General features: G+C 42.3%; 2 protein-coding genes across 3 annotated transcripts; both read right to left on the bottom strand.

The window, feature by feature from the left end:
* Positions 1-3,086: 3,086 nt before the first annotated feature.
* atf4a (activating transcription factor 4a) lies at positions 3,087-7,775 on the bottom strand. Of its 2 annotated transcripts, none has more exons than XM_046373184.1 (4): positions 7,610-7,775; positions 6,322-6,501; positions 5,770-6,096; positions 3,087-4,898 (listed from the first exon to the last, which is right to left on the bottom strand). In XM_046373184.1, the coding sequence occupies exons 2-4, from the start codon at positions 6,368-6,370 to the stop codon at positions 3,889-3,891; spliced, it is 1,386 nt and encodes a 461-aa protein (XP_046229140.1). In that variant the 5' UTR covers positions 6,371-6,501; positions 7,610-7,775; the 3' UTR covers positions 3,087-3,888. The 2 variants fall into 2 exon arrangements, with proteins under 2 accessions (XP_046229140.1, XP_046229130.1); XM_046373174.1 differs by having other exon boundaries at positions 3,087-4,901.
* Positions 7,776-9,676: 1,901 nt separating this feature from the next.
* Positions 9,677-11,641, bottom strand: rps19bp1 (ribosomal protein S19 binding protein 1). The gene is made up of 4 exons (XM_046373249.1): positions 11,428-11,641; positions 11,023-11,196; positions 10,408-10,505; positions 9,677-10,188 (listed from the first exon to the last, which is right to left on the bottom strand). The coding sequence occupies exons 1-4, from the start codon at positions 11,480-11,482 to the stop codon at positions 10,039-10,041; spliced, it is 477 nt and encodes a 158-aa protein (XP_046229205.1). The 5' UTR covers positions 11,483-11,641; the 3' UTR covers positions 9,677-10,038.
* Positions 11,642-11,720: the final 79 nt, after the last annotated feature.

Genomic DNA, 11,720 nt, shown 5'->3' on the forward strand with positions numbered 1-11,720 from the left:
ACCTACTCAGTCATGAAAACGAAGACACATGACTGCACACGAGCAGGCACAGAGTCTGGCCTGACTGTCTTTGTCGAATTGAGAAAGCGACAAAATGACCAGCCATCGCTGTGCTGTGAATAAATTAACTCAATGAAACCGTTGTGATCCTCATTACTACCGACCTCAGAGGAATGTGACGAGACAAGAATAATCTGCGTTGCTTTGCTTGGAGGCGCCACACCCACAATGTGCTGCTCATGTGGTTAAAAAGCTTTAAAAATTTTCTTGAGAATAAGGTCACTTCACCCCCAGCCCTTTTTTAAAAAAATTAATCCTTAAACAAATTTGCTAGCGGTCTACATGTGAGGCATTTCTGAGGTTTCTTACTGTAACCAGACTCCACATGCATGTAAACCTCAGCTTTACTACATACTTGAGGTCACGTTTCATGTGAGGATGACATTTGTGTGGAGGATGAGTTCAGGAGTCTCGCAGTCTGAGGAAAGAAGCTGCTCCACAGCCTGGTGGCATGGCAGCAGATACTTCTGTATTGCTGGTCACATGACAGCAGGATGAACAGGCTGTGGTTGAGGTGTTCAATTCTCTTTTGTCATACCTCTTACAAACGTATAAACACAACTGTATTCTTTCCCCCCATCGATACTGTGATCATACTTTAGATAAGATAAGATGAACTTATCTTATCTTTTAGATATCACTGGCCAAGCGGGCAGAGTCGCTTAAGTTCAGACTTTAAGAGTGGAAAGACAACTTTTTAAGCTAGACAGTGATACGATAGCATAGGCCACAGATAATGTCAATTCCCATGACGTTTCTTTTACAGTTAATGCAAAACATTCAGAAGTGAGTTTTCACAGCAGGAGTCTTATTTGACTTGTTTTGAGTGTGCAGTGTGGAATTGGGATGTGGCTACTTTCTGGGACTCTTAAATGGAATGAAGTCATACTTGATTTTATTGGTGACTGAGATTTTCCTGCTATAACAAAGTGAAAACATTTAAAGACGGTAACCGTTTTGGCTAATGTATTGTAGGTTTAACTTTGTTGCTAACTATAAGAAACGTGCTACTTTGTTCCAATCAAACAAGACTATTTTTAATTAGTGGATGAAATTAAATTAAAGACCATAGATATGCAACTATTCGTCAACAGTTATGTCAGATTCAGCCAATCATCTGTCCACCAAATCGTTCATTTCCCACATATCGAAGTCATAATAGAACAGCCTTTATTATCTCTTTTCTCTCTGCCTACGGCTGGGTCAAACTTCTTATCTTTGTCGTCTCAGTAGGGCAAGGCCTCACTTAGTGTGGAATCTGTGAGGGAGGGGTGCATGTTTGTGTGTTTGTATGAGTGTGTGCGTCAAAGGGGTTTTACTGCCAGGACTAAATTTACACAGCTGCTTGACAGTAGTCAGCACATAGTCACAAACCTTAGTATCAGTTTCAGGGGTAATACGCTGACTTATCTTCAGTCCCAGGATGTAAAACTATGTAAGACAAATTAAGACAAAATTATGTGTACCATTTCGGAAAAGGCTGTTTGTAATTCTTTGCCTTAATGTCCAAAATATGCCTCCAAATGTGACCAGACACACACATCTGTGGCTCAACCATTATTTTGTGTTTTAATTCCACCTCCTCCCAGGTGGAGGAGGTGGTAAAACATGTGAGACTGGTGAGTGTAGTCTGGTTTCACAAATACAAGGGCCTTCCCATAAAACACTCGCCCAGGTGTCGGTCTGTCTTCCTCCTCGTCTCTTGTTTCCTGATTGAAAGCTGCAGATATAGCTGCTGGCAAGACTTCACTTCAGCTTCTGAAGCTGAAAAGTTGAAGTTGAAAGCAGTTTGAACCTGTTTTGCCAGATCAGTTTAAGGGAAACTGTAAGCACTCAATCACAAATTTATTTAGAAGAATAAATAAAAAAGAATAAATAGGATGTGTAGAGAATAAGCTTCAGTCGTCCAACATGTTCATACTGGGGGCTGCTGCCTTGTCTTTCTGCACAATTCAAAATACTGTGTCAGGTATGCCTTGGGTTTCACCCAAATGGAATCCTAGGTTCACGCCCGAGCACCAATCAATCACCTTCATTTTACTACTGTTTAATCTCTTTGACACGCCGAACAAAGCTCAGAAACAGGAACTACATGACTCATGCGCTGAACATGTAAATACTAGTAAGGTACAACTGCCATGTAATTTCTTTCCTCCACAATAAATTTCATGTTTCTATTTGCAAAAGTCAGACTAATAATTATTTACATTCAGTATGACTGACATACTGAAGTTTGACTAATAGGAAAAACACACAAAAGTATTGGGGCACCTGACCATTACACCAACATTGCAGTTTGAACACACAGGCAGCCATGTGGAAGCTATAACAGCTTCCACTCTTCTGGTAATACTTTCCACTTTTTTGGAGTGTTTCTGTGGGAATTTGTGCTCATTCATGCAGTAGAGCATTTGTGAGGTCAGACACTTTGCTTTGTGCGCTGTGGCTCAGTCATGCTGAGAAAAGGCTGAGCCCAATCCCTGAAAACAGCCCCAAAAAGAGGTGTGTCTTAATACTTTTGTCTATATAGTATATGGCTGTATTTAACATTACAGGTTTTACTTGTGTTCATAAAATGTACTACTATAAAAGCATTAAAAAACATTATTGATAGACACAATCTTTTACTTGCAGTAAACTGCAGGAATAGTCATTTCCTTATAAAAGCCGTGAGTTTCATACTTTAATAAGAACTAATTAAACGCATCAAAAAACTCAATTAATCATTTCAATCAAGAACCGGCAGTAAAATTTTGATTCAAGCATCTAAAACGTTTTTTATTATTTTAAATAAACACTTTATCCATTTTCTGAACTGATGGTTGGAACAAAGTGATCAATTATAAGACGTCACATGTTCTGAGAAATAGTGATAAAAATGTCTCTAATTGTACTTAATTAACTAATTAACTAATTGAACTAATCTATTAAGCAAAAAAACAGAATGGTTTATAATTTTAGAAATAAGTTCTATCCCTCAGGACAAAGACTGTTCTTCTGTCAACAGTGAAGCACATCACACATCATTGGAGCACAGATAAGATATTTATTAGAAAAAAGAAAAGCCATTTTTTTCACAAGCCAAATAGTTGTGCTAAAAGACTGAGCTACTCAAGAAATTCATGTTTTATCCAGCATTAAATAACAGCCACAATCAGCAAGCAAAGGAGGTGAAAACTATATACACAAAAAACATGATGACAGTGTAACATCAAGAATTCATAAATAGGACTGAGGCCCCTTTCTGGACTTGAAGCTGTTAAGACGAAGGTCAAAATAGGGTTGAGACTGGGTTAACAAGGTAGATGTGGTATCTCACTTTATTCACACTGGAGCTTCCTGAAGCTGTGTTGGAGTCTGGATGTTGATTGATGCTGGGAGTACAAGGGAATATTTTGTCAAAAGGGTTACAAGTCTACACTACCAGGTGCTACAACAACTGTTGTGTTTTGCATGCCTAGTCTACAAAGGCAAATGTACACCCTGCATGATTGTACAAGTACTGCTATTAAGACAGGGAGTACATTATGGGGGATCTAACAGCGGACTGAGAGACAAGCATGTACAGATGCTTCACCTGACTACCTCTCAGCCCCCTGCTCTACACTAATAATCTCATCGACTTCCAGAGGCCTTTCACGTTGCATCCAGCCATTCCATCTTTTCCGTTCAGTGGAGTTTCACGCATCCACCCCCGCATGCCATTCTTCTTTCTCTTCAAACATACTTCTAATACTGAAGTGGACATGGAGCTTGCGAGAATTGGAGCAGAAACCACACCATCATTACTCTGCAACAGTGGGCTGGTGTTAACGCACAATCTGGTCACTAAGCCACTGAGTTGGTCTTGCCACGGCGATGCTTACGAACTTCCTCCATCAGGTCTTTTAGGTACTGAATCTCTCGGCTGATAGACTCTGCCTTCTCCTTGAGCTCATGGTTCCTCTTCTCCAGCCCTTCAAGCTCCGTGCCAAGCATTTCCTGCTCGACCCTCTTCTTCTGTCTGTAGCGAGTGGCTGCCGTCTTATTCTGCTCCATCTTCTTCAGTTTCTTCTCCACCACCTTCGGAGTGCCGGACACTGATTTGACCCTGGGTGTCTTGGCAGAAGGGGAGGAAGCAGTGCTGGGCTCTGGTTTGGAGTAGGGTTTGGTCCTGGAGGAACCAGCTGAGGGGGAGGACGAGGGAGGAGGGGAGGGAAGGCGAGGTGGTGAGCTGCCAGCTGACTCGATGCCAGAGTCGCTATCATAGTCTCTCAGCGGAGGACACATTTTAACTGACTGGTCAGGGAGAGAGATGAGGGAGGGATCATTTTCATTGGTGAGCACCACCACAATGTGGTGAGAGGTAGGAAGAGAAACCAAGACGGGGCCGGAGGTCTGAATGTTTCCACTGGGATCAGGAATGATGGTGGTTGTTGGGGACGTTTCCATTTTCTCTGCATCCTGGACATCCACTTCACTCCCCAGCTCCAATGCATAGGCCGGAGAGGGGGGAGATGGAGAGGTGGCTGGGGAGGGAGGCTCAGACTTCAAAATGACTTCCTGATGAGGAGCCACCTCTGTCTTCTTGGCCTCTGCTGCCCCAGGGAGTGGGAGCTCCAGAGGGAGGGAGGAGATACTGGGCAATGACAGACTCAGCTCCAGGCTGTCATGCAGTGCAGGGATGGTTGTGTCAAATGAATCGAGATCCAGATCCATACGGGAGTCTAGGGAGGCCAGGAGATCCTCGGGAGAACTGGGAGACTCATCAGAGGAGCAGGAGCCAATGAGGGAATCCAGGTCAAGTTCACTCAGGTCAATTTTTTCTGACATCCATTCCAGGCCCACAAAAGCATCATCTGCTGACAGAGAGGAGGCATGCATTAATATTTCATGGAAACAGCAGGATGAAATTTCAAGGATGAAATTGAGAAAATGACAAATTGCTTCAGGCACTGTAAAAAGTCCTTCTTTGTAATTGAGTTTTCAGGGTACAAAAGCAAGAAAACTTAAAAAAAAAATTCTTTAAAGATGACCATGCACGAAGTGCCATCTTATATTGTTATTATTTTGTGACGCAAATGCACGCTTTTGATTGTATACACAGAATGAAGAACCTTGTATTTAACAGATGCCAAGAACTTCATACCAATGTCTGTGGGTAATGCAACAGAGGGATACACACTTAGCAAAACCAGTTTGAGGCAGTCTCAACCACACACTTTGGAGCCACACCTGCTAACTTCTAACCAATGAATGCTCTTCACTGCCCACCACACCTACTAATTACTCATTTGTGCCTTCAATTTTGGTGTCCTGAATCTTACTACACAAGTACTTCAGTGTCACACTGTCTTTTGAAAAGGGACAATGTGACTTCATAGAACCTCATTTTAACAACTATGACACACTGCCTGCAGACCATTAGTGCTTTACAAACAGAAAAACACCCATCTAAAATATTTACATCTTTCCTGAGAGCAATTAACATTCCAAAGTTCACTTACAAGAATGATGGTGGAAACATTTTAGCCCCAATTATATTTATTTTTTTAACAAACACACTCATCAACACAAAATATGTGCGTGCATGCAGTTTAACTTTGTATATATGAAACATTTAAATTGCTGGCTTTTCTTTATTCATCACTTTTCATGCAGTTTCATCCCACCACAGATGAATAATCTTGTTTAGTCGTTAAATACATGGGAAATTTGATTCTCTCTCACCTTTACCGTCATCTGCTCCAACATGGGAGTCGAGCAGGTCGCTGGCACCCAGCCAAGGGAGGGACGGCAAGTCCTCTCTGGCCTTGTTTCCCAGGAACGAGGATGTGGGAGGAGAGGGAGGTGGGGAGGGAGGAGAGGGAGGTGGGGTGGGAAGAAATGGAGGGGGGGACAAGGTCTGGTAGGGAGAAGGGGAAGATGCATAGGAGGAGAAAGAGAGAGGGGGCGAAACTGGCGCCTTCCCCTCTAGAGAGGAGGAGGGAGAAAGAGCTTCTTCTTCATCTTGGTCCAGAAGGGGCCCCATGGGGTCAGCCATCAGAAACAAGGGCCCTGCAAGACAAGAACTTCCTCATTAAGTATTTAATTTTCTACAAGAGAAACTATCAACAAAATAATCTTAGAAGCAGTGAATGGTTTAATAAAATTAGATGACCTAACAGGTGAGTACAGTTTAATGTCAGAAAATACTGCGAAAACATACATTTCTGTTTCACATTCTTAATGTCTGGCGAAAGTCCATTATCTTTTAAAAAGACTTGTCATCTCGCTACCAACCTGAGTACAGGGCCTCCACGTCCTCCAAGGCCAGCTGGGAGAGTGTCATGGCCGCTGCTGGTCAGTGGTAGTCGTGAAAGGTTGAATAAAAACAAGAGAGAGTCTGCTGACGGTAGGAAGTCGAGCGGTTTGGTACTGCTGTCGACGGCAGCAAAGCTGAGGGTGGTTGCTGAGAGAGACCTGTGTAGAGATACAGGATGCAAGTCATGTTATGGTGAGAAAATGCAGACTGTACGCATCATGTTAAGGTCAATAACGGGTAGAATCATTTTGAGAGCATCAACTGAGCTAATGACAACATCAACAAGAATGTCATAGGTGTTCAGTCTGGACATATTGTTCCATATTTTGATCTCAAGAAAAGGGTGTAGGACAAAACCAAGGTGTTGAAGTTGAATGAAAATATTATGCAAATATTATGTGGCTGGTGAACTTTTTTTTTTTTGTGGGCCAACCTCATCTGTGTGTATGAAAAACTCCCCACAGTGCCTACACTTCCTGGAACAAAGGCACATCTCGTAACTCTTAACAACCCTTACGCAAACCATCCAACCGTACACCTTCCTTGTTAGCGTGTATGTTGTTAAGGCCGTTCATGTTTCTCGCGTGGGGGAGGGGAGGCTAATTTTGGCTAATCTGTGCCACTGAGGTGCCAAAGCCCTGTTGATGGGAAACGCCCCGCCTTCCACCGGGGAAATATTTCCTAATTTGGTCATGTTGTTGCCGGTGACCCCGCCCACCTCGACGAGGCGCCGCGGACATGTGGGAGGGCAACCGCCATTTTCACAACACAACCATCTGTGAGGGCTGGGGGGAGAGAGGACGTTGTGCGCCATTTTGGGCACGCCACGTTGTCAGTGTTTAATAAACACACGTAGAATAATACCCAACAGCCTCATCGTCGTCGTAAAACACATCAACCTTAAATGAGGGCCTCGAAAATTTTTCGTCGTTAACCAAGACAACCGTTAAATGACCTCCCTAACGCAAAACGAGACAACACAGGCTGTCGCGTCGGCTGAACCTGACGTTAACTACTTCAGCTGTCTGTAATCTGACACTACCACCAGCTCTCTCTACTCCCACGTCGGGATTCACTAATAATTTTCCCAGTGGTCTTATGTAATAATGGATAGCATCCAGAGTTCTAAACATGCCCGACAAGTCTGTTAACTTTATGAACATTAGCTAGTAGAGTTGACATTTGCGTCCGTTCAACCCAGACGCACTCACGGAAGTGAAATTATCAACAATAACAAAAAGAAAAATACAGAAAGAAAATACTTACGCCATTTTGCCAGAAATAGCCAGTGCACTTTGCCGTTGCACTGCCGGGTTGTTGCCGCTGCAAGAATAGCCGCACGCCTTCACACTGCCATTTTAGCGCGGGAGAGCTTCAACGGCGTACCAGCAATCTTTTTCTCTGTTGTGGAAATGAAGACAGCTCGTAACGAGTGACGCCAGTATTAAAGGAGCCGATTCACCGCCGACTGCATTCCTCCGCTGTATCACTCCGCAGGGACGTTTGCTTTGCTCTCATGGGCAGCACGGATGTGAGGAGTATCCGTTTCAGTAAAAACAAAAAGAATTAACAATCCTTTACTAATAAAGTGCATTCAGCTGACAACAGGAGCGACATATTTAAAAAAACAAACAAACAAACACGCGTATCGCTCTTTTTACGTTGCTCGACTCTTGTTTATGATTGGCTACAGATGTATAAGGTCTATACAGATGACAAAATAGATCCATATGCAGCTTTAAACGTGAGTGCTTACGTCAAATGTAGGTCAAATCCAAAATGTAAACATTACGGCTGGAACAGTTTTCTAAGACTTCTACAGATGTCAGTGGCGGACGAGGACACACAAACCATAACAAGCATTACATAATACATGCTTCAATATAATTTCATATGTTAAAAAGTAATTTAAATCCGTACTATATTTTATTATCCATGCCCAGTTATTTTCAAAGCAAAACTCTAGTTATTCATAGTTAAAACAGTTAGTATTTTTTTACTTTTTGATCTTCCATCCAGCCAAGCTTAAAAATGTATAGAATTTAATAGTCTATTAAAAAATCGTGTTGTTCTTAATGGCGTGTTCCTCAACTTTTATTTGTCCTTTCAGTAGGTAGCCCCATACCTTAGTAGGTAGCCCCTACCTACTGAAAGAGCTATTGTATTCCTATATTCGTTGATATTTCTGCATCACCAACAAGCTCATAATTTACAAATCTCTTGTGAATTTATTGCAGCTGTTGGTTAAACCCGATGAACCCTGTTGCGTGAGACCCGTACTGCCCCCTGGTGGTTATCTGTATGCATTAAAATACATTTCATTCTCTCAAAGATATAAGCATTTCCGCATTGAAATGTCTAAAAACGACTGCATATTTATTACATATGCTGCTGGGTTCTGTACGTACTTTTTCTCACATGTGCACTACTCATACTCGATTGGTCCAACAACGTTAAAAACCAAAGAAATGCGGATCTGTATTCAAGATTCAACGGAAAAACAAAAAAGAAAATTAGAAACAGTCATGGTAAGTGAGGCCGCAACTGTGAGTGGAGACAAAACTTTTGAACAGTCATAGTTCCAAGAGCACGAAGCTTGATAACCTTGGATTTAGCCAAGCTGACATCCATCATGGACAACATCTCTGACCCTCTGCATCAGACAGTGGAGGCTCTGAGCAGCTCCTTCAGCAGCAGACTGCTACACCCTCAGTGTAGGAAGGAGCTACAGCAGGTCCTTCATTCCCACTGCTGTTAGACTACATAGTTCAATGGTCTGGTCCTCTTTTCCTCCCTTATGAGAACTTGTATATAGCTGTATATTGTACTGTGTTTACTGTACCTTGTAAATTGTTAATTTATTTTACCTTTATATTTTTCTGTAACTGTTTTTGCACACTTTTTGCACTCTTCTTCTGTTCTTGTGAGCTGCCACGACAAGTAAATTTCCCCACTGCAGGATCAATAAAGTTCATCTTATCTTAATTAAATTGTAGTATAGAGAACCCAACATTGCCCCTTGATCGTTACCTTCCGAGATAGAAATAAGATTAGTTTGTGTAACCTCCCCTGCTACATTTTAAGTTGTTGTGCAATCACTTTCATTCTCACCATCTACTCACAACTGCTGCTCCCATTCACAGTTAGATACTCAACTGATACTTATTCATGACACACCAGTTACAAGTTATGATGTTGCTGCAGTGGAAAATGTTCTCTATAGCTGACTGCACGTTCTGCAGGTAACAACACTGAAACTCAATTCTGTCTTAATGTGCAGAACTTAATGCACAGAGCTGTGATCATGACTGAACTCAAAGTCATCCATTGTGAAACTATTTGTGCATGTGCATTTATTGATCTTACGCACAAAATGAATAAAAGTCATACTCAAAACTATTTCTACTCAAAATGGACAATCCTGGTTGGAGTTGTGAGTGGAGGACAAACCCAGAGGTAGCAGAATAAAGGAGTTCGTTATAATTACGGAGAAGTTTACTGTGCTACTCTTTTCTTGATAAATCTAACATCATCACAGATTCAACTCATACATTTATCCTCAAAGTTTTCCTGTTGCACATGTGAAGTGGAACCAACGTCCAGAACATAAACCGGTCCAGAAATCCACTTAAATCCACAAAAGGTTAGCCCTGGCGTTTCCACTGTGGCTGCAGTGTCTTTTGGTTGACTGATGCTTATTTCTCCTCCTCAACCTTCCTACCAAAGTATTCCTTCTGGAACTGCTGGAACTCCTCCTCCGTGAACAAAGACTCCGGCTCCTTGGGCTTCTTGGCGGGTTGCTCCGGGCGATTCCTGGACTGTCTTCCTGAATTGTGGCGCAGGATCTAAGTGAAACATAGAGCAAGTCAACACTGTATGACGAACTCACTTGAATATGTCAACAGTAGAGGAAAGCATGAGCAAATATAAAGTAAAAGGACAAATGATCAAATAGCATGAACACAAATCACAAATGTATAATCGTGTTTCTGAAGAGTTTAGACCGAGTAACAAGGTTTTCAAGAATTTGATATTCAAAAAGGTGCGACCTCTTTTTTTCTTACCTTCAAAGTGTCAGAATTTGTTGCTCTGCAGCTAGTTTCCATAAAGTACTTGAGATTATCGCTCATGTGGCTTTTCCTCTGCTTCTTCCTGAACTCCTCTACATTGAACACGAAAGAAGAAGAGGGAGCTTAGGTCGACAAGTACAACAGATGCTATAAAACAAAACACTAGAAGTTGTGCAACTGCATCAGCTATTAATGTTTAAGATAAAATGCGTCAAGTTATGCCAGAGTTTTATTTTCTTTCACTGTATACATTAAAGAGGTGGTGAGTGAGGCAAAGCAGATTTAAAAAGTCCAGTGTTGCAGTTCTGTTGATTAAACTGCTTGTAAAAATGGGCTAGTCAAGTCAATAAAGTTGACTTGACTTGTTGTACCACTGAAAGGTTAACCGTACAACAATGGCGCCATCTAGTGGTCCTCAGATAAACTGCAAAAGTACAGATAGCCCCCTCTGTCCCACAGTCTCCATAATCAAAGCTCTATGCTGTTTTGAAACAGCCAAATATGTTGTTTTAAAACAGCATAAATTCACCCTAAATGTTTCTTATCATCGGTCCAGTGATTCTGGACATATTTTCCCCCGATGCTGTGCAGGACTACAAGCTGACTGACCCACTGCAGACTTGATCCTCTTGTCTTTGACAGTCGCTTTACTCTTGCCGGGACCCAGGCGCCCCTGCAGCCGTTTGACCTGCCTGGTGACTCCCTGTCGCTTTGTGCTCACCAGCTCCATCACCGTGGCGGAGTTGGGTGTCTTCTGCTGCTTCTTCTTCGCTTTACCGGCATCTGGCAGGATGACAGGGCAGAAAAAAACACAGTGAGAGAGTATAATTACTGCTCTAATTAGTCAAAATTAGAATTAAGTAGCCTTCTCCTATTTTAAGACAAAACCAACACCGAAACAGCACTCAAAATCACTGGCGTAACACTGACTGAACACTGGTCTCAACACAGACACGACCGACCACTGCTAACGTTAGCCAGGCGTATTTTAGCTAGCGGAAAGGCTCGACTGACCTTTAATATCATCGCTCAGCAGCTCCAGTCCTCTCCTAATCAACGACGCCGACATCCCGATTCGAGTTTTACAACTTAGAACAACCTACATAGACAAGAACTTGCCTTCAATTCCGAACGGCAACGTGTGAGACTATCAACATCCGGTGAGCCTCTCTTGTGCACCACCTCAAGGCAACCGGTTGGAAAACAGACGAAGATGCGTTCCGCCTCAGCTTCACAACCTCTTCTGCACCACCACTACTAATAATACGAACAACAACAACATTATCATTATTATTATTATTATTATT

This window comes from Scatophagus argus, chromosome 2 (assembly GCF_020382885.2).
Source record: "Scatophagus argus isolate fScaArg1 chromosome 2, fScaArg1.pri, whole genome shotgun sequence".
NCBI lineage: Eukaryota > Metazoa > Chordata > Actinopteri > Scatophagidae > Scatophagus > Scatophagus argus.